General features: G+C 43.9%; 1 protein-coding gene across 4 annotated transcripts in view; it reads right to left on the reverse strand.

The window, feature by feature from the left end:
* The window catches only part of FGFRL1 (fibroblast growth factor receptor like 1), a 239561-nt gene extending 225234 nt beyond the window's left edge, over nucleotides 1-14327 (reverse strand). Inside the window, exons 1-2 of one of the 4 annotated variants that reach the window (XM_034772153.1) lie at nucleotides 13581-14327; nucleotides 11444-11553 (exon numbers count right to left, since the gene is read on the reverse strand). In XM_034772153.1, coding sequence (XP_034628044.1) covers nucleotides 11444-11504 — 61 coding nt within the window. In that variant the 5' untranslated portion in view covers nucleotides 11505-11553; nucleotides 13581-14327. Of the gene's footprint in view, nucleotides 1-11443; nucleotides 11554-12377; nucleotides 12512-12818; nucleotides 13133-13580 lie in introns of those variants that run through there. The other 3 variants (XM_034772154.1, XM_034772151.1, XM_034772150.1) reach the window with 3 other exon arrangements.
* Between the last annotated feature and the right edge of the window lie 8668 nt (nucleotides 14328-22995).

Here is a 22995-nt window from a genome sequence, read left to right on the forward strand (position 1 = left end):
AGGGTGACAGTGCCGCTCAAATCTGGTCCAGTTGGACCTTCATCATGACAGAGGGGCAGCCAGGCCAAATTTCTAGCTCCGGTCCAGGGCCAAGGGGTGAGGGGAGGGGTGTCTGGGCCCTCTGCCCCTCCCCACCGCATTGCACCCAATCATAGGAGGATTTGTGTGATTCCAGCACCAGGCACAGTTCTGCCTGCAATGCTCAAGCAACACTCCCACTGACTGAAGACATGAGAAGCGGGAATTGTTAACTCAATTCTGGTTTACGCTGAACCAGGGGCTAGGAGTTTTGCCTGAATGAAGCAAGCAGGATCAGGCCCTCATGTGGTCATTCGTCACGAAGGTAAAATATCTAAGAATTCCCAAATTGTCCTTTCCCCTGCAGCTAAGACTAGATGTCCCATGTTGACTCTATGATTCATTTATCTCTATCTGTAGCAAGAAAAGGATAGATGGTGAACATGTGACCCAAACATGCAGTAGGTGCCAGATTAAAAAAAAAAAAAAATACACTAATTACAATTCACCCATCCTAAACCCATTTCCACGCATATGCAGATGAATTCATAATGGGTCTGTTACTCCCAGTCAAATCAAAATATATCAGAAAACAAACATCTGTCTGGCCATGCCAAGCAGAAAACCCCACTCTAATCCTTGATGAAATTAGCATTGACTATATTGTGTTTCTGATTGACTGTGAATATAAATAGGAATAATGGAGTCAATCAGTCAGGACCTATTACAATAGTTTACATTAACTCCCGTATATCACATTGCCCTTTCCCACTGCTTGACACCAAACAGTGGAAATTTGAAATGTAGCCTGCTCTTTTAGGGCCCAGTTCTGCTCTCCAGTAGCATCATAAGGCCAAAGTCTACTCATAGCTCCACAGGTAGAACTCTCATTGAATCCAAAGAGAACTTAGAGCAGAATTTGGCCCACAAATATTAAAGATGGAAAAGACGTATTAGAGCAGAAGGCTCCCACACCACGTTCCATAGACCACAGTAGTTTTCAAAAGATTTGGTGGTGGTCCACGGCTGTCTGTTCACGTGGTGCTGGTTCTCCTCCTAGCTTCCACTTGCTAAACTATATTCAAACGCATTGGATACTTCCTAATACTTTTCCGAATAAGCAATTGCTGCAGTAGCCACTGGGATCTTGTGTGATCATGGACAGGAGGTCCGATCAATGCAGAATGAGAGTGTACGGGGCCCACAAGACAACCTATTGAGAGCTGAGGTCACCTGTGAAAAAGTCTGCGAACTCCTCTGTTACATCAGCCAGTCCATGCCAAGCCAGGAATCTCCCTTCCAGTACATTTGTCAGAGCTTTGCCAAATCCAGTTTTAATTCTCAAGCAATGGAGGGAGGGTCTACCACTTCCTCCATTCGCTGTTCCACAGTATGGTACCCCTCATTGTCAGGAAGTTACTTCTGTTATTAAATATTTTAATATTCCTCTCCCCCTTTGTTGTTCTCACAGTTCAAATGCTTGTAGACTTATGTCCCCTCTTAGTCGTTGCTTAACCTAATCATTCATATTTAGCTCTCAATCTTTCCTCTTAAATCAATTCCCCCAGCCCCTGATATTTGTGTACACAGTCCAAAATTGCACCGGCTTTTAATTTTGAAGCCTGACTGCATTATCAACTCATGTCTAATGTGCTGTCCACTCTCACTACTGGGACTCTTTCAGCATTACTCCTCACCAGGTTTTTCCACCCACTGCAAACGTGCATTTTTAATTATTTCCCCCCAGATGAATGAGACTGCTCTTACTCAATTTGAATCTCAATTAGTTTTTTTTTCACCCAATGTCTTATCTCTCTAAGTCCCTTCAGACTATTTCTCTGTCAAATAGGAGTTGTGAATGAGAATCTGAAGGCAGAATTGGGCCATTTCTACTCAAAGAAAACTGAGCTACAAATATGGACTGATTTACCATGATGAATGTCTCCTTTAGCTATTGTGTACACATCAGCCTTAGCTTCAATTTCACTGAAATATCAGACTAATTAGGGAACCGTCCAGAGATACTAATCACTTTGGAAAAGCTACACCAAAAGAAAAGTCAACGCAAATACAAAGAGAATAGTGATTGTCTAAGAACTGGCTAGGTAGGGACTACAGTTAAAAACAATTCTTGCCTCCAAAACACACAGTGGCGGATTGTGTAATTTACAACCTAGCCCATATTGAGGAGGTATGGACTGCTCCGGAAAACAGTACATTTGTGTAGATTAGGGAAAAAGGTCAAGATTATCTAAAACGTGTTATATAATCCCATCCTAACAATGACCTTCTCCCTCATGTAGATGCAGGGTACCTTGATTTAGCTAATCAAGGTCAATCCTAGATCTCCCCCTCTTTCCTAATCTAGGTAAACCCATTAATTGTGCCCCAGGAAGGCACACTTTCACCCCCCAGCTCTCTAACGTGCAGGGGAACAGTGCAGCCTACTCCTCCCTCTGATTTGCACCTTTCTTCCCATTCACCCAGCACACCCACCTGGACTTTAGCTGTGTCTAGACATGGGAAAGCTTCAAAGTCATTCAGGGCAGTAGTAACACATTTACCGCTGTGACCAACAAGCCACCATGACAAGAATTTTGTACAGAGTCATTCCTACAGGGTATTTAGGGGCTATTCACAAGCAACTGACGTCTATCCATGTAGATAATAATACACCATGTGGGTAGTATCTGGTGGAACATGGGTGAAAAGGGACACCACTCATAGTTGTGAATGGATTATGTCCATACCTTATCTTCAACAGAGTTCACACACACTGAGTTAGTCTGAAGGCTAATCCCTCTCCTGGGATTTGGTTTTACTGGGGACTCAAGAACAATAATACATCATAACCCAGCCTCAACTTTCTCCCTGAATTTGACTGTCCCTTGGATTTCCCTCCAGGACTCCCTGTCCCCATCTCCCTTATATCCTGGGTGGAGTTAAACTCACACCTGCCACCATGAGTCAACAGAACTTCAGAATCTCTATGCATGGCTCCAACACTTGCTGGCAGGGCAAGCCAATGGAAGAACCCTATTCTGGTTCATGCATTATCAACAGAATTGTTAACCAACCTTGGACTCTGTCTCTTTTGCAATTCTTTCCACTGACTTCAATGGGTGTTGCACCAGGCTTTTATAACAGTTGGGTCATGATTACTGGAGATGTTGCACAAGTCTGAAAGAACCCAGCTTGAATTTCAGCTCCCAAACTGAGTCTGCAGGGTTGGTGCTCAGTTAAAACCATTTTCTCACTTGTATACTGAGCAATATTCAATTTGAAATTCACTGATGCCATGTAAACAGAGGCACTTTTCAGAGCAGTTAAAAGCTAAGTCTACCTGAATGGATAAGTAATGGAAAGAATGTGAACCAAGGATCACAGACCAAGTACTATTTCACCAGAATTCTCACAGCAGTCAATTCACTGGGCACATGAAATACGAGCAACCTGGTCAAGGAAAATATGAATCAACTTGAACAACAGTCAAATATAACAGAGGACTTTAAAAAAAGTCTGTATTTCTGCATTTGTCTGCCCGCCACCGTTTTTTTTTTTTTTTTTTTTTTTTTTAATTTAACATGCATAAATACTGACAGCTCCAACAATACTCACCAAAGTCAACAGAACCCAAGAGGCATCTAGTTTATGACACTTCTTGCTTTACTCACTTCTCAATCACTTGACAGGATACCCAAGACTGTGTAAATCTTTCATGAAATAAATTTACCAGGCACAAAGAGAAATTATTTTGTTTCCTGCCAAGATAGAAACCGCTCTTACTTCAACAACTATTCAGGAGGGGCTGAGGGTGCAGAAATCAAGAGAAACATTAGTCCTCTCCAAGACATCTCTGGTCCCAATTTACATTTTTCTACCCTTAGTGCAGCTGAAAATTAAGTTTGAACACTTAATGGCAGAAGTAGCCTGGAGTTATTGGCTGGATTTCTTCCTGAAAATTGGAGTGGTTTTGATGAAATAAAAATGTTAGGTTATTCACAGCACTGCTGGATACTGCAATACAATGCAGAGACTGTGTAATCAGGGCAACTAACCAAACTCCAGGCACCTGATGTTTATTTGACTCGAAAGGGGAAAATCAGCGAGATGCGAATGGATTCCATAGCAAACGGCATAAGTTAACTTGTTAAATAATCCTGCACAACGGTATCCAGGCCCTCTGCACCCAGCAACGTTCCCCTCAGAATGACCCTCGTTCCTCTTTGCAGTCTTGTTGTAGCCGCATTGCTTCCCCTTCCCAAACAAGAAGAGGAGCTCGGTGTAAGCTCGAAAGCTTGTCTCTTTCTCCAACAGAAGCTGGTCCAATAAAAGATACCACCTCACCCACCTTGTCACTTACTCTTCTGGAATAAAACCCCCACGGGATGACCTGAAGTGAAAGCAAGGAATGTCCAAGTTGCTTTCTGTCCCACGGCACATACTACATCATTCTCTCAGCCTTCCAGCCCACCAAAGCTAGCAACAGGCTGCGAACGGTGCATCTTCTGGGAAAAGAAATGCAGCACTAGCTGGAGTTTCTCTCCCCATGTACAAATATACTACAGCACCCATCAGCAACCCAAAACCCTGTACTCAGACTGCTGTAAAATGGAGCTATGTGCTGTAATAAAGCAGTGGATTTGTGTAAGTGTCAGCATCACAATTAATCTGCATCGGACAGTTCTTTAAGGGCCAGATCCAAAGCCCATGAAGTCATTGGGAGTCTCTCCATTGACTTCCATGGGCTCTGGCCTTTATAAGTTAAAACAGACGTGTTGTATCTATCTAACTTAGGCATTTCTAATATTCCCACTACAACAGCATCCTGGCCTAAAGACCTGATCCTGCAAGTAACTCATTAACTTCAATGGGGCTACTCATATGAGTAAGGGCTACAGAAGCAGATTCAATACGTGCTTGTAATGGACTCTCCTCTTTGCCACTCTTACAATCAGCTTCTTTATGCTTATATTCGTTTTAATTCCCTTATACGAACAAAAACTTTCAACCTCTGTACAACAAAATAGGACAGGTCAGCACGGCTAAATTAATAGCGAGACACGTTTACTATAGAAAGATCCTGGGTTACACAGCCAGCTTCACAAAAGAAAAGAAATATAAATACAAATGAAAATATTCAAAACAAGATCAAATACATTTCGGCACAACTGCCCCACTAGAAAGCACAGAAGGAGGTCAGACGAAAGACAAACTCTGAGGAGTGAAATAAAATGAATAGGTTAATTAAAGCGGGGAGGAGAAGGAGTGTTTCCACTGACTACTGCAATATTGGGATTAATTTGAAAGCAGACCTTTTGAACAGGGCGATTTTACAAGCCATTGCAGACCCAAGGAGGAGTTTCACATCTTTGGGAAAAAAGAAAGCTGCATTGATACTACTCAAACTGAATAAATACAGCAATGACTTCAGAATTTTTTTTTTTTTTTTTCAAAGCAGGCAAAAAAAAATGACCTTTGTGTCATTCCCCCTCCCCCCCGATTAGGTGGAAATGATTTACCTCTTCCAGAAGTTAATGCAAAATATGTAACAAAAAGGTGAATATCTCTACTTGCCATATTCCATAGCAACTACTCTATATACATCTGCTTTAGTCTGTTCAGGGTTTATCACACTGTGAAAGCTGACTACTTGGAAAAGACCAGATCCTCAGCTGATGTAAATCAACTCCCCGGGGCCAATTTACACCCCCAAAAAAGCTAGATCCCTAGTTGCTAAATTTGTTACAGTGCTCTCACACCTTTAAAAGTAGGCACTCATTAATTAGCAAGTGCTACTTACTCCACATTTGTCTTTCCAGAAGAAAGAAGGATATTGGAAATGTTGGCAAACAATCCCACGGCATACTGAAATTACTTTTATGCATAAACAGCAGGCTTTAAAATTTACCTTCTGCATCACAAGAATGATAGATTTTTTTTTCTAAAGGAAGGTCCAAGCAGCTAAACAACATGCACACTGTGGAAACAAACTAACAACACCTTTTAAAAACCCTAACATGTTGGAGTGATTTTCTGAGTTCCATAATAAATTAAAAAAATAATAATAAATCAATGCTTATCTTCCAGTTTGACACACTTTGTATTCTGTATTTTACACCCAGCGACAATTTTAAAGTGAATAACACCACCAGAAGGAGGAGGAATTTAGGCTTGAAAAGTAATCACGGTTCCCTCCGATCATCAAGGATATATAATAGGTAGGTATAGGCTATGCTGTCAGCCTATTCTTATGCAGATAGGCCTGATCCAAAGTCAATTGAAGTCAATCAAAAGACTACCCTTGACTTCAATGGGATCCGAATCAGGTCCTATATGCTTTTCTTTCCCATTAGAAAGAAAAAGAAAGATGTCCAAATAATAATCAAGTCTAAGACGAACCATGGTATAGCGGTATCTTTACAACAGAAGGCAACTGTTGTCCTATTTATTATTTATATCATCAGTATTAACTACTATTCACTCTTATAAATCATTACATTTATAGAACTTAATGGTAAAGATATTGCCTGCTATTAAGAACCATCTCCGTGAAAAGAAAACCGTCAAGCATTCAAGACCCATATTTCCAACATTTAAAAGAACAAGTGTCAAACACTGACGTGTGAGAAATATCTGTGCCAGCCAAGTGAATTTTGAGCTTGCCGTAGTTAAATTGCACAAGTAGTGAACTTATTGTAAGTCATGCGCCAGAGTCCAGCTATTTTTTAAAATCATGTATCACGGGGGGGGAGGGAAGGAAGAGGGAGTTATAGCAGTATGCCCCCATGCACAGAAAATAAAACTGATGTCCAAACTTGTTAGTTTCAATAAGAATATCGGTTTACTGGCCAAAGGAAGGGCTGTTACTGCTCTTACCAAAAACTTCTAAACATACCATATGAAATTGTGCTTTAACTACTGTAGCAAGCCAAGTGCACCCTTGTGTTACCATATACGGTAACCCAGGCGAATACGATGGCAACTTGACAGATTTGGAACAAATATTGCGCTGTCTGTCACTCAGATACCATAAGCAGGAAAATATCAGATTGTATTACCTGTATCCAACCAGTGGTGTGCAGAAGCAGGAGCACACTGCGACAGTTCATTTCGTTAAAGGTTAGTAACGCAGGGCAGCATTCACCCCTGGGGAAGAGGGCGCGCATAAGACTCTCAGGCACCAGTTATCCCCATCACAGGGGCTGCATGGGGTGCATAGGATGGAGCAGCTGCAAAGAGGTGCTGGTATACCACATTGCAACCTCATAAGTAGGCACAGAAGGTCACAGAGGGGACAGGATGAGGGGTGGCTCAAAGCAGGAGCAAGGGGGTGGGGGGCTGTATTAGCGCAGGTCCAGGAGGAGAACACCAGCACAACTGGTGCAAATGGTTGAGGCCGCTATTCTATACCTTGCCCTTAGCACAGGGGGGTAGATTTTGTCTCTCCAGCCCCTCCACATTCTGCCTGCACAGAACCTGAATACTCAAGCTACATGCACACAAGAGTGGATTTCAGACACAAGGAGCACCCCCGTACACCGTTAGCCCCAAAGAGGAGGGACAAACCAAGGGCTTGTCTGCACTTGGAAATATACTGAAACAGCTATTCCAAAATCATGATTCCAGTGACCATTTTAAAGTGAATAATGACACCAGAATGGGAAGGAATTTAGGTTTAAAAAATAACCAAGGGTCTCTCAGATAAGCAAGGATATAGTAGGTAAGTATTCTCTATACATGCCCTTAGCTAAAACCTTTAAGTTTAGATCCCTGAAAGCACAGGTTCAAACCCTACCGAGGGAGGGGCTGGCCTTTCATACTGCCTAGCAGACAACTTAAGTTCCATGTGTTCACTCTGCCAGGACGCTTTTGTATGAACCCTTAAAAACAGAGCTGGTCCCTACTCTTTATGGAAATTAAAAATCCCATAGCACCTTTCCTAAGAGTTCAGGTTTACCCTGGTTTCTTTAGCCAAACCTTCCCCTCTCCTGGCGTGTACCGCATTTCAGCTGGCTGCCGGCCTCCACCGCAGAAATGCCTGTATTTCAACAGTGCAGGAAGGATGCACAGCCAGCTCCTGCAGCTCTGATGCTAGCAAAACCCCCAGATTAGTTAGAGTAAAGACTGCAGGATAAGGCCACAGGCACAAAGTCCTTTGGGATCCTTCACCAGGAAAGGTGCTATCTGAACACAGAGTAAAAGAAGATAATGTAAAGTTTAATGGAACATTAAGATGGCAGCTAAGCGCTCAAAAGCCAGGAAATACCAGTTAGAGTTGCATGAGCAGCCTTAACTCTGCCCTCTTGTGCAAACGCATTATGACCCAGGCCTTAATCCCATGCTCACACAGCATGCAATGTGGAATCACGGAATTAGCACTGTAGCACCATTACATTTCATGAGCCGTTTCAAAGACGTTAACCTAAAGCTTCAAGCTTGGATGCCAAAATGTAGGCACTTAATTCCACATCCAGAGGTGATGAGTGTTCGCCATTCCCACCAGCAGGCACTCATTTAACATACAGCAACCCATGTTGCAAAGTGTTGGCCACGATATGGGCTACATGCATGCAATCTACAAACAGGACACACATTAATTGCGCAAAGAGTCCCCTCCTACTTCAAAGAAATACCCGAAAACCCTCAACTTGAGATTCATCCACTGCTGGATTGTCTGTAAAATCTCCATGACTAAAACAGGTAATATTTATAGATCTGCAGTGGTCTAACCCAGTGTAAAAAAAAAAAACCACAGGCATGTTACACATGGGGCACATTTTAAAAAGTCTAAACATTATCCTGGTGTGTTTTAAATAAAGGAAATTTTACAGCATCGAATAAGGTTTCAGAGCTCTAGATATTTCTGTTTCTCACTTCTGTGTGTTTAAGGGCTCAATCCTGCTCCCATTTCAATCACTAGCAAAAATCCTATTGATTTTAGTGGGTGGAGTATCAGGCCTTAAATGTGGTACCTTTTTGCCTCTGCTTTTCCTGTAATGACACCTTTCCTCTTCATTTGCTCCATTTATCTCTCTCCACATCAGAAAGTAAGTGGATTATATTCTTTTTCTTTGGCCACAATACAGTAATTTACCACATTTTTATGCCATTTAAACAATCAGACTCTCTCTCTCACCATGTGCAGGGCGTATTTGTCTGGAGCAGTAAAGAGGTCTGTTCATCAGACAATGTAGCCTTACAAAGTTTACACTATGTCTAAGTAACCTCTGCAAATGCAAAACTATGATCTGTTCTGAAATCATGGCTGTGAATTTTTTGTTGTTTCTGTTCAAAACAATCATTCACAGCACTATGAGTCATTTAAGCTGCATACTATATTTTAAGTACAATAAAATAATACGAGCAAGATAGACAAAGAAAAGTTAAACAAGATTTAGCAATAAAGCAGCAAATACTCTACTCAAAACACTGCAGAAAATTACCGCAAAAAGATTTGGTCTTACAGCCCACTCAAGATTTCTCAGTGAACTCCACTGGGTACTCAAGTCTATTAGAATAATATACATTCACGAGGTCATCTTAATTCATACCACTCCTGTCCATTGCCTACAACTTAAAACTGGGTCGCCATTGTAAACCAGGCCTGGAATTCAGACTTTCAGGTCTTAAAGGCTATACACTGGTTTCCTTTTCATTCGGCTTCCAGCAGAATCGTTTTACAGTGCTTCTGCCTCCATAAAATATTTGCTTGGGAGTCAATGCCAAGAAAAAAAAAAAACAACAGTGCACTAACCAAGCTCCGAGTTTCTATAGCAATGCTTTTTATACACACACACACACACACACACACACACACACACACACACACACACACACACACACACACACACACACATACATACATATTTTTGGCAAGTTATGGCTTCCAGAACTAATAGCAAGTTTAAATATTTAAATTGTAAACTAAGCAACACATAATATTGTGCGGGGCATTTTTAATGGTCGCTCCGCAATTTATGCTTCTTCAACAGTGTTTGGGATTACAGCTAGGGCAAATCTACATCCTAAATACATACAACCATTCTCATGGAACAATGCACTCCTCTCCTTTGTGACCAGTAGAGAATCAGTTAGACTGAGAGAGTGGTTTATCATTCAGACTTTCCAATGCTAACGTGACAGCACTGGCAAAGGTATGTTAGACCAGTGGTTCTTAACCAGGGGTACATGTACCGGTTAGGGGCACGCAGTCTTCCAGGGGGTACATCAACTCATCTAGACATGTATGTACCACAACAGGCTACCTAAAAAGCACTCGCAAAGTCAGTACAAACTAAAATTTCATACGACGACTTGTTTATACCACTGTATATATTATGCACTGAAATATAAGTACAATATTTATATTCCAGTTGATTTATTTTATAAGTATGTGGTAAAAATGAGAAAGTAAGCAATTTGTCAGTAATAGCATACCGTGACACTTTTGTATTTTTAGGTCTGATTTTGTAAGCAAGTAGTTTTTAAGTGAGGTGAAACTTGGGGTACGCAAGAAATCAGACCCCTAAAAGAGGTACAGTAGTCTGGAAAGGTTGAGAGTCATGATGTTAGACTAATGCTGAGGACAAGTAATGGTTCTTTCTATTCTGAGCCCGTAACTTTTGTTAAATTATCTTCTCATAGGAAACCTCTCCTCCCTTACCTCAACTCCTAGGTCATTGTTTTTCAATCCACCACTGGTAGGGTAACCTGTTTATTGAAATCCGATCGTCTACTGGAGTCCCAGTGTTAAAATATGTGCTAGCTGTTGAGAACTGTCATTTGTCTGTCACTTGGAAAGTTAATGGATTTGTTTGTTTAGTTTGCTATTGGGAATACACAGGGCAGAGTTTGGAGGGATTACAGGAGGGGAGAGGCACTCCTGATCCACAAAGGAATGCAATTGTTTTCCTTTAACCCTACACTGAAAGTTGAAAGCCAACTGTGTATTTTTACACATAAACGACAAAAGCAAAGCGCTCACCTGCAATTAACAAACTGGCCAAAAAGTGACCATCCTGCATCCGAGTTGCGATATCACGGTCAACATTGAAAAAAAGGTGCCAGGGGAGGAATGCATGTGTGGGAGGACAAGGGGGAAGGGAGATTCTATGCAGAAGGAAATATCATGATTTGTTTCAGAGTAGCAGCCGTGTTAGTCTGTATCCGCAAAAAGAACAGGAGTACTTGTGGCACCTTAGAGACTAACAAATTTATTAGAGCATAAGCTTTCGTGGGCTACTACAGCTCTAATAAATTTGTTAGTCTCTAAGGTGCCACAAGTACTCCTGTTCTTTTAATCATGATTTGGTCTCTAAAAGGGACTATAGGGTGTTGGAAGAACATGAGCACAACTGGAGCAAATGTAAAGGCATAAGCCACAAACCATTTCCAAGGCGGCATTAAAGCTCATTCTCCTTACCTCGGGCTGAATCTGAAAATGCAATTATCCCTACAAAAAAGAGCGCAAACTGGAATTCCATTTTGAAAACTGGTTCCGTCTGTATTGTACAGATTTCTGATCTTTCAAACCTGGAAGAAGGAAAAAGAAGGGCAATGAGAATTTTAAAAAAAAAAAAAAAAACCCTCAGTGTGTCAGTAGAGCAAACAAAATTTGTACCAGCAATTATAAATATTTATAATTCATTCCTTGGCATTCAGCATGTAAAACTTTGCTCTGTCCTAATCTTTTGCTCTTGCCTGATAGCAAAAAAGTGTTTGATTTATATCTTGTACAGAACCAGTCTTGAAGGCAAGCAAACTCTAGTGAGTGGCCATAAAACAAGATTTCAGGTTAAAAACGTTTGGAGGAGCTGAATAAAGGAATCTAGCCTTTCCACCCACAGAATTTAGCTTTTCTGCTTCATTGCTTCTAACGTGGGTGCTAGAGCTCTGTATATTTCTTTCAGTGCTGAATTTTTCTTCGCAGCAATTCATTTCCCCAACCCTCCTTTCCTTTCAAGCAGGGCTTGTTTTGGTTTACACCAAAGGTGTGTCCTGCTGCAAACCTGTCATTCATACCCTTGAATATTCCTTGGCTGCTCTAATATCTGTTTAAAAAAAAAAATCTAGGTAGATCAGGTTTACATTAATTACACTCTGTTCTCCTCCTAAAACTCTCACTCTCTAAACACTATCTGAATTCCTCCCTCTTGTAAACTCCCTGATTTAAACGCTCTATGCCCTCAGGACATACAACAATCCATGTATAGCATCCAACAAACCAAATAATTACACATTGCCATTAGCTTACAAATTTGCACCACAAATTCTTAAGGTGGTAAAATGAGGTTGGGGGGAGGGAGCTGTGATTAATACAGAATCTCTGCCCAAGGCATGAGTGCACATCAACCCACCTGGGGAGTGCAGAGGAACACATGATGTACCGTCATTTCCATCTTACAGAACTGCGCTGCGAGGAAGGGGAAGGAAGAATCCAGAAACGTTTATACCTTGCAAAGGCAAAGTGAGGCATCTCAGAGAAAGGCTATTTTGGTTGCTGCTATTATGTTAATATATTATTTACAGCAGGGAGCCTGAGGCAGGTCATGCCAGGAGAGGTAACCAGCTCTCAGCAGAAACTGTGCTTCCCAAACCAACCCAGCAAAGCAGTCACCGTCCCTTACCCTCCCAGCCCCACCATCTGGAGTCAGGAAGGCACACAGCCTTGGTCCAGGGCCCATGGGACCAAGCCACCCCACAGCTGATCCCATTCCCCATTAGCCAGCGAGTCCTGTAAAAGAGGGGTGCAGTTCCCAGCACTTCCCCATTCTGGTCTAGATAATACTTAGTCCTGCCTTGAGTGCAGGGGAGTGGACTAGATAACCTCTGGAGGTCCCTTCCAGTTCTGTGATTCTATATATCCAGCCAGAAGAAACCAGGCTTCAAACATCCAGCGTGAAACTGACCAGGGGGTTTCCTGTCCCTTTTTCAAGTAAACACCTCCTCGCCCCAAAGGCACCAGAGCCAGTGAGGTCTAAGGGAGCTGAAACCTGCGCCTCCCCTGGGCAGGCATACATGTGTATTGATGACTCGCGGGGTAATTATCACTCGTGTGCCTTTTCCTTCCCGGGCAAGCCAGCGAGCAGCCCCCGCGCTCGGGAGGGTAACACAAAAGTTTCTGCATGCTGCCCACCCGTGGGAGGAGTGTAACAACACATGGGCCACACAGCCATCCCCTGCCTGCTGAGCTCTGTCACTTGCGGCTCCAACGCCGAAGAGAGCCTGAAACGCAGAGAGGTCTGATTAATCATTAACATTAATCCGGACTCCTGACATGACACCAGCACCCTGCTGGAGCAGCCCGCCGGAGTCCTGCCTTCTGGCTGGGGCGGCTGGCACCTCGGCTGGTTCCCGGGGGCAGGGTCACAGCGTACCGGTGCGCCCTGGCCGGCGTTAAGAGCCGATGTTAACTCACTTCTTAATTCATTAACGCCTGCAGGGCCCCCAGCCCCTTCACGGGCGTTGTTTTTAACCTCGGCGAAACACGGGGACTTCAATCAATTGTCCAGGTTAAGTTCCCTTATTTCATTGTCTTGGAAGCTAAAGAAGCCACTTACCTTCCGTTGCAGTCCGGTTACTTAACAGCGCGCTGTTTGCCCCATCATAACATATCCCTTTGAATGGCAATCCGGGAAAGTCAGTCCTCTAGCCAGTCCCATGTGCTGCCTCTCTTCATTTCAGCTTCATTCCTTCCGCAGGCGGGCAGGGGAGTAAATCAAACTTTGCACTTTGACAGACCCCAGCTTTGCAAGGCAGGGAGGAGGGCAGGCACTGAAAAGCAGGTTCCTTGGCGGAGGATTTGTTAAGTTCGTGGCTCTTTTGTTTGCTTGGCTGTTTTTTTTAAAGGAAACTCACAATGCAAACTGTACCTGAGGGGCTGGAGTCCCTTTACCTACAAAACCTTCAGTGCGTTCATTAAAGCATCAAAGTTTCAAGCCACCATCTTTCCACCAGAAAACACTTTTGCCACAAAAGGCGCTGGCAGCGCGCAGGGCTCTCCGCGATTAGCTAAGTCAGGGGAGAGAAAACTTGTATTTTCCCTGCTTTGCACGAGCTGCAGCTCCGGGTCGGGGTGCGTGTGTGAGTGAGCGGGTGGGTGGTGGGCTAGGAATCCGCAGCCCCGGCTCTGACAGATCCCCCGGGGTCGCAGGAGATCTGCGCTGCAGGACGCCTGGGTGATGCCGCCCCGGGGATAGCTGAGCCGGGATCACGTTTAAGGGGTGGTGGGGGGAGTTGAAGCAAAGGAACAAGCGCTAAAGCAAGTTTCCCTGCAGGGCTTTGTGATTCTGGGGGAGCGCAGAGCCGTAAGGGCGGCCCGGCACCGCCCCGCTACAAACTTCTCACCAATCAAGTTAATCCCTCCGCCCCTCCCTCCAGCCCACTTCAAGGCTGAGGCTCCCTTTAACCCTTTGCAGAGGAGTTGGCTGGGGCTGGTGCTTGGGAGCTGCGGGTTTCCCGGGCACTGCAGTCCAGCCCAAGTAAGGGGGCTGGCTGGCTCCTCCCTCACTCTCAGCTCCACCCAGCTGCCCTCTCCATTTGCACCCACTTGAGCCCTCCTTTGGTGGCAAGCTCTCTGCCTCTGGCCATGCTGAAGGGATCAGAGATGTGTGCCAAGGAGACACTGACTCTCTCACCAACAGAAGTTGGCCAGTAAAAGATATTACCTCGCCCACCTTGTCTCTCTCGCTAATGGGACATTCACACTTTCACTCCTCTTTCGGCCTGATTGTTTCTTGTTAGGTTTGAAAGAGACTAATTAAAAAACCCAATCTATAAGATAATTAGCCAGACAGAGAGAGGAGTGTGCATTTAGATAGACCTGCATTGTGGTACACAAAGAGAGACAGATATAGCGGGACAGCTAGTCTGTCACCATACCTATACCTCTCTCTTTCTCTACCACAATCCATACCTCTATCTAATTGCACACCACTCTGTCTGATAGACCATCTTGGCAACTCCTCTTGAAAGCACATAAATCTCTAAGCACCCATCCGATGATCATTCCAGAATGAGACTAAACACACACACAAAAAAAGGGAAAATAAGCTCTTGTCATGTCTGTGTCATATATTAACTGTTATGATTATTTATTTACTTTTAAATGCTGCTGAGTTCTAAACTCCCATCTTACACCAAAAAATTCTCTTATTCAGTATAAAATCAATCCAACAGCACTCACAAAGTAAACTAAACAATAGCCAAGGGAAAAACAGTATTAACAGCTAAGCTTTACATACAGAGAAAGCTATTGTCGTTGTTGTTGTTATTTGTTACAAAATCTCATTTGAAATGTCCCAGCATAGCTGTTCCTCTTGGAAGCAAATAAAAGTTTTAATACCATTCCAGTGTGAACACATACAAGGAGGATCCTAAACAAAAACCAAGGAGCTGTTAAAATGTCCATTTAATCTGTTTTCTGTTATTACAATTATGAAATCGCACTCGTTTTTTATTAAATGTCTTAGCTTGGCAGTTCTTGACAGAATCAAATTTCCATATACAAAATCAATGTATTCAAGAAACAGACTAAACAAATAAAACACCAAACAGAAACAAAAAGAAGCTGTTGTACAGTTGCCTTTGTATATTTTATATATTATTGTCATTATTTTATTATTAAATCTCACTCATTTGAAATATCCCAGATGGGCAGTTCCTTGTATCAGCCAATAACAGCATGATCCTTACTGGCTTCAAAGAGTTTTGAAGATCAGTACTGGACATAAATGGACTTGATTCTCCTCTCATTTATTTTATACTGTACCACATTTACACACTGGACTTTGATTAAGTTACTCCCAATTTACACCAGCAAGAGAGAACTTTGGGGCTCTAAATAGCTAGGGAACTTCTTTGTATTGTCTTATTTATTTATATAATGAGCATAATGTCGTAGGTTCTTTACCAAAAAGCATGCAAAGCCCCTTCTACAAAGATTTTACAATCTAAGGCCCGATCCACCAATCAGCTCTGCTCTGTGCCAAGTTCCACTCAAATCAAGGGCCGAATCCTGCAAAGTGCATAATGCCCTCAACTCCCATTCATGTAAGATGATAGGAAGTAGAACATTTTAGTTGGTATTCCTATTATCTAACAATGGTTTTGTGGGTCAGGCACTAGACTAGAATTCAGGAGTTCTGGGTTCAATTCTTAGCACCACCCCAGCCTTCCTGTGACTAAGGATTTGTCTACATGGTGATGTAACATGCTTTGTGTGGGTATGGTTTCTAAAGCGCATGTCCTGCGCACTAACTGGTCCATGTAGACACTGCTGGTATAGCAGTGGTTCTCAAACTAGGGCCACCACTTGTTCAGGCAAAGCCCCTGGCAGGCCCGGCCGCTTTGTTTATCTGCCGCATCCACAGGTTCGGCCGATCGCAGCTCCCAGTGACTGCGATTTGCCGCTCCAGGCCAATGGGAGCTGCAGGAAGCAGCGCAGGCCGAGGGACGTACTGGCCGCCGTTTCCCGCAGCCCCCATTGGCCTGGAACGGTGAACCGCGGCCACTGGGAGCTGCGATCGGCCGAACCTGTGGACGCAGCAGGTAAACAAACTGGCCCGGCCCATCAGGGGCTTTCCCTGAACAAACAGTGGCCCTAGTTTGAGAACCACTGCCCTAGAGTGTCAAACAGCACTATGTTAAAGCACACCAGCAGGGTCTACACGGACCAGTTAATCCGCTTTAGAAAACATATCCTCATAGAGCACATTACCCCATGGTATAAACAAGTCCTTAGTCTCTCTATGCCTCAGGCCCAGCTCCCCACCTGTAAAATGAGGATAATAATAATAGTTCCTTTCTCACAACCTTTGTCTGTGTAGGCTGGGCCAGGGATTGTCTATTAGTGCATATTTGTGCACCCCTTAGCACAATGAGGCCTTACATACTGCAGTCATACAAATAATAACAACATAGCTTGAGTCCTCAATGATCAATACTAGCCGAAGGGATTTAATAATGAGCCTAAACAAACATAGCAGCAAAATAGAAGCCATTATGTCTATTTTATATTATGATCTTTTTAAAAACTTAAACCAGTGAAGGAACCAATCCTACATTGCTCACACACAAACCTAAGGTACTCGAATGGCCCTCCATACTGTCTGGGAGGATCTCACAATTTGTAATGTATTTATCCTCACAACTAAATGCTCTTATCCCCTCTTTGCAGATGGGGAACTAAGGGACAGAGGCACAGATCCTTAATAAGGTGACCAGATGTCCCAATTTTATAGGGACAGTACCGATATTTGGGGCTTTTTCTTATATAGGCTCCTATTACACCCCAACCCCTGTCCCGATTTTTCACACTTGCTGTCTGGTCACCCTAATCCTCAAAGGGATTTAGGTGCCTAACTCTCATTGGAATCAGACTTGAAGTCTGTGATGGAACAGGAAACTGAGCGCACGTCTCCTGCATCCCAGGCTAGAACCCTAGCCACTAGATTGTGCTTCCTCCTCACAGACTCAAAACATCCACAACAATCATCAGAAGTTATATGAGAAGGTGAAAAGCCTGTTTTCAGTTTCTATCCATCCCCGATACAATGCTCGGATGAGGAAATAAATATGGAGCTTGTAATAAAACAAAAAGAATTTACTCAATTGACACAGATCCTATTTTACCAGCAACAAAATCCCCTGCTGCTAAATAAAGAAACATGCAGAGAGCTGCATTTCTCCAGCCAGACTATATACAGCTGAATCACTAGAGCAGGGGTGGCCAACCTGTAGCTCCGGAGCCACATGCGGCTCTTCAGAAGTTAATATGCGGCTCCTTGTATAGCCACCGACTCCAGGGCTGGAGCTACAGGCGCCAACTTTCCAATGTGCCGGGGGTGGGGGGTGCTCACTGATCAACCCCTGGCTCTGCCCCAGGCCCTGCCCCCACTCCACCCCTTCCTGTCCCTTTCCCTGAGCCTGCGGTGCCCTCGCACCTCCCTCCTCCCCCACGCCACAAAACAGCTGATCGTGAGGTGCGGGGAGGGAGGGGGAGGCGCTGATGGGTGGGCTGCCGGTGGGTGGGAGGCGCTGGGAGCTGGGGGGAGGGCTAATGGGAGACTGCTGACATATTACTGTGGCTCTTTGGCAATGTACATTGATAAATTCTGGCTCCTTCTCAGGCTCGGGTTAACCACCCCTGCATGAGACAGTTGGAAAGTCATCTACCTAAGTTTGCTTCTGTCCAGGTTGTCCTGAGTCAAGTCTGCTAGAAAACAACTTTCTTGGGCCGGTAAACAAAATGAACACTAAGCAGCAAAGCACTTTGCTCTGTCTGGCTGGAATGGAAAATGAACAAGCAGTTTGCCTCTGAATTGTTCTCAAGGGTTCTTTGTAGATCAGTAGTGCCCAGACATTTTGTTTTGGCTATAATGGTCTGGTCAACCTGTATCCCACAAGAACTCATCTCCTGCTCCAGAACAGATGACCTGGGCTCTCTTTTAATCTGTTCATCTCTTCTTTCCCACCTGCATTTTTTTATATCTCCATTCTTCTTTTTATTCCCCCATCTTGACCTTTGTATATTCTCTCTCCCTCCTCCACTCACTGCAATGCTACTCAGCATTTGGGATGCACAAGGCTTCATCTATGCAATTCCTTACAACTTCAGCTAAGTGGATAGAAGGCACTCTTAAACTGAAGTAAGAGCATGCACATGTAATGCTGACAGATCCCGGTCGTCAGCAGGCAGGATTGAACCTGGGACCTCTAGGTGCTAAATGCATGAGCCTCTACTGCATGAGTTAAAAGCCACATGGGCCTTAGCTCAGGCTGTAGCAGACTCATTAATCTCCAAGTGGTCTTGGTGCCACTAGAGGGGACAGAGCACCACACCCAGGAGGTGTGTGGGTTGGACATGCACCAACAAGGTCTGCGTACGGGTTGGTCCGTTGTCTCACAGTTGAGCTGAGTGCTCTGGGCTCAGAGAACACAAAAGAAGCTTGGACTGGCAGCGGTTGCTTCAAGAGCCCCTCCATCCAGCTCCATGAGGGTGTTCTGCAAGAGCACGGAGGGGAGGTGGGAACCGTCGGCTTCTGTAACCACAGCTGCAGGAGCACGGCTGCAGGTGAAGGTGAGGAACATCCAAGGTTCCAATATACCCCAAGTCCATTGCCCCATTTCCCCTGCCCTAGACTAGCGTGCTTTCTCCATCCCAGGTTGACTCTTAAAGAGGGCGCTGAATGAGGGGGAAAGTAAGTAACTTGACTACTCAATTCAGAGAAAGCATTCCAGGCGGAAGGGGCAGCACAGAAAAAGTCACAGACAGATGCACAAATGGGGCATCACACATGGGGCATTTTTTATTGCCATTCTCAGCGTGCTAAGGACAAGGCAATCAAGCCATATTTGTATATTATCTACAGTGATGCTACTTACACCAGGTCTAAAACAGGCCCCAAAATGCTGAGCCTTGTATTTCCCAGCTCTGGCTGTAGCTGACGAGAACATAGTGGTTTCTACTCATATCTGAACCTGCTGGAGGGAGGGTTTTTCCAAATCAGTTTGGTATTACATTAGGGTCTGTAGTTTGAGTATGAAGCACCATTTTTCAGAGAGCAGTATCTTAAGAGAACCGGAATGTTCTCTATCTAATCTATCTTCAGACAGACAATGTTACAGTTAAAATACTGTAAACGTGAGATATCTGTACACAAATAAGAAATCTTTCTTCATGAGAAAATACATCCCTCCTGCATGCCCTCAACACTCTTCTAAAGACATGACTTGGGCACTTTTTCTGCTCTGTTTGCTGACAGGATATAAGACAAATGCTGAATAGTCTACTAGTGTCATTCAAGCTCTGCTCTCACTGAAATCAAGACCTGCAGGTGCTTAGTACCTCTGAAAATCAGGTGTTCAGCTTGGAATTCAGATGGCTAATTATAAGCATGCATCCATGTCTGAAAATGATGGCCTGAATAATTAGACTAACGTTGCCAACACATGTCATGCTCACAACGGCTCTGATTTTGCACATAATCTGGATCTTGCATGGAGTTTTCTGTGCTGTTCTGTTCCCCAAAAGGTCTGCACCAATTCCCTTGCATCAGGACCTTCCATAGCTGCCTAGAGGCTAGTAAGCAGGTTTTGCCCCTTTCAATTCAACACAGGATTTGTTCCAGTAAGGACTGCAAGGTCTGGTCCAAAATTACTGAATTTTGAACTGAACAGAGTCAAATTCCATAGGGAAAACATTAGAATTGTAGGGCTCTTTGAAGTCAAGGGGAGTCATGGAGGGATGACTTACTGAGGTATGTTTACAGTGTTTCCTTCTTTTGTAGTGTTCAGTTTAGACTTCTTTCCCCCATGCCCAAGTCAGTCACTTTTCATCCCTTCAGTGTAGTTTTAAATTATATGAACATGCACAATCAATTAGAGTAATAAGTAATAATTAGAGATGGGAAAGACCTAGGTTATGTAGGGCTGGTCTACACTACCGGGGTAAGTCAACCTAAGTTACGCTACTTCACTTACGGGAATAACGTAAGTGAAATCGACATAGCTCAGATCGATTTACAGCAGTGTCTACACGGCGCTGTGTTGACAGGAGACGCTCTCCCATCAACTTCCCTTATTCTTCTCGGGGAGGTGGAGTACACAAATCAATGGGAGAACACTCTCCCATTGATTTAGCATGTCTTCACTAGACCTGCTAAATCGACACCCACGGCATCGATTGCAGCAATGACAGTCTACCGGTAAATGTAGTCATGGCCCTAGTCTATGCCCCATTCCAGTGTACAATTATCCTCTACATTTCCTAGTGGGTTGTCCACTATATTTTAAAAGTCACAAGTGAGAGAGATCTTCTAGCACTTCCCTTTGGAAACTATTGTACACTCTAACCAATCTCACTGTACTCCAGGAGTGCTGTTGGATTCCAAGCTGATGCTAAATTCTCCACACAATAGCACTCAGAAGTAATGCCCGCTACCATCTCCAGTTGGCTAGGAGACCCATCTGTCCTAGCAGCTGGTGACCTGGCCTTGGTTAGACACACCTTTGTCACCTTCCATTTGGATTATGGCAATGTGATATACCTGGGCACAAAGCCATCAGAACACTGCAGCACATCTCCTCAACAACATGAGCTACCAGGAGCACATCAAACCTATCCACTCTTTACACTGGCTTCCCACAGAATACTGAGTCAACTTCACTGTCTCTGTCCTTATCTTCAAAGTGCTCAATGGCCTGGGCACAGCTCTGGGCTGGGGACAGCTGTCCACAATTCCATTCGCCGGCACAATTAGGGTGGCCACTCACACATTCTCAAAATTCCAGACATACCAGTACTTCCGGGAACAGCCCAACCCCGCTGGTGTGACCCCGCCCCTGCTGGCATGACCTCCCATGCACAGTGTGTGTGAGGTCATGCCACACCGGGAAAGCCATTTTGAAGAGCGTGCTGCCACGCCCCCACCAGTGTGACCTCACACACACACAGTGAGTGCGAGGTCATGCCTATGGTGGCCGAGTGGTGCCTATCAAAACAAAATACAACAGTGCACGCACAATGCTCTCCCTGGGGCCAGATGTTAGTCACATCTGCAAGGACCTCAGATGCGATGAAGGCAGTATAAGAACATATATAGAATTGGTCGCAATGTTTTTCAAAATAGTTAATTTTCCTTTCATTTAATTAATCTCATTATTCTTAATGAAACCCTTTTGTAGCACCCTAGATAATCTTTGCCATTGTTGGTGTTTACACCTTTTAAATATTTGCATATAGATTCCAGTTCCCTCTGCTTAGTTATCACTTAGCCAAACTCAACATGGTTAGTTTTTTCAATTTATCCTCTATCAATACATCCTTATGTAGATCCCAGATCATTTTTGTTCCTCACTTCCAGTTTCTTGGAATCTTTCTGATACTGAAGTCTCCAGAAGCGAATACAAGGGGCTGATTCTCCTTTCACTTACACCTGAATAAATCAGGAGTAATTCCATTGAAGCCACTGGAGCTGGTCTGAGATGAGAATTAGATTCAATATTTCTAGGCATGGTCTCAACCAACAGAGCCATATTGGCGGGTAGTGATCGATTTATCGGGGATAAGACGCGATATATCGATCCCCGAACACGCGCCCTGTCGACTCCGGAACTCCACTGGAGTGAGCAGCAGTAGCAGAGTCAATGGGGGAGCCACGGCCATCGATCCCGCGCCGTGCGGACCCCAGGTAAGTCGATCTAAGATACGTCGACTTCAGCTACGCTATTCACGTAGCTGAAGTTGCATATCTTAGATCGATCCTCCCCCCGAGTGTAGACCAGCCCAGAGAAAGAGACTATTAAATCGAGGTAGCACAAGTTGATGCCTCTGAATATGCAACCCAAAAATTATATTATCGCACTCTTTAAAGGGGTTGCAATATTTAGTGCCCAATCCTCCACACAGGCAAAATGCCCATTGAAATTAGGAGATTTTTTGCATAAAGTGAGGTCAGGATCAGGCACTTTTTGTCCTCCAGAGGCCACAGACAGGAAAGAAAAGACAGTGAAAACTGACCATAAACCCCCCCAAAGCTGAACAGACAGAGTGAAATGGAGAAATGTTGAGTCAATTCTGCACTGACCTGAGGAATGTTAAGGAGAAGCTGTCTGGGGATTGATGTTGGAAGAAATAAGACATCTTTCCAAACTATTTCATTTCAAATCTCTCAGCATTTTTGACCAATGCATGTTATTTCGTTTGTGTGGGACTCTCCAGGACAGCACACCCATTTGAATGCGTAAACTATTTTGAAATGTTTGTATAATTTAATCCAAAACCATGACTCTATGTTTGTGTTTTAATTTTGAGCAGTAGGGTCCTAGGCCTCAGCCACATGCATCGTGTCAGATGCACTGTATATATTTAGGTTGTACTAGCACAACTTCACCCGGGCTGGCCATATCCTTCTACTCATCATCATTTAATGAGAAACTTCAGATTGTCCAAAGTATCAATCTGTAACAATGCTG

Source organism: Trachemys scripta, chromosome 5 (assembly GCF_013100865.1).
Source record: "Trachemys scripta elegans isolate TJP31775 chromosome 5, CAS_Tse_1.0, whole genome shotgun sequence".
NCBI lineage: Eukaryota > Metazoa > Chordata > Testudines > Emydidae > Trachemys > Trachemys scripta.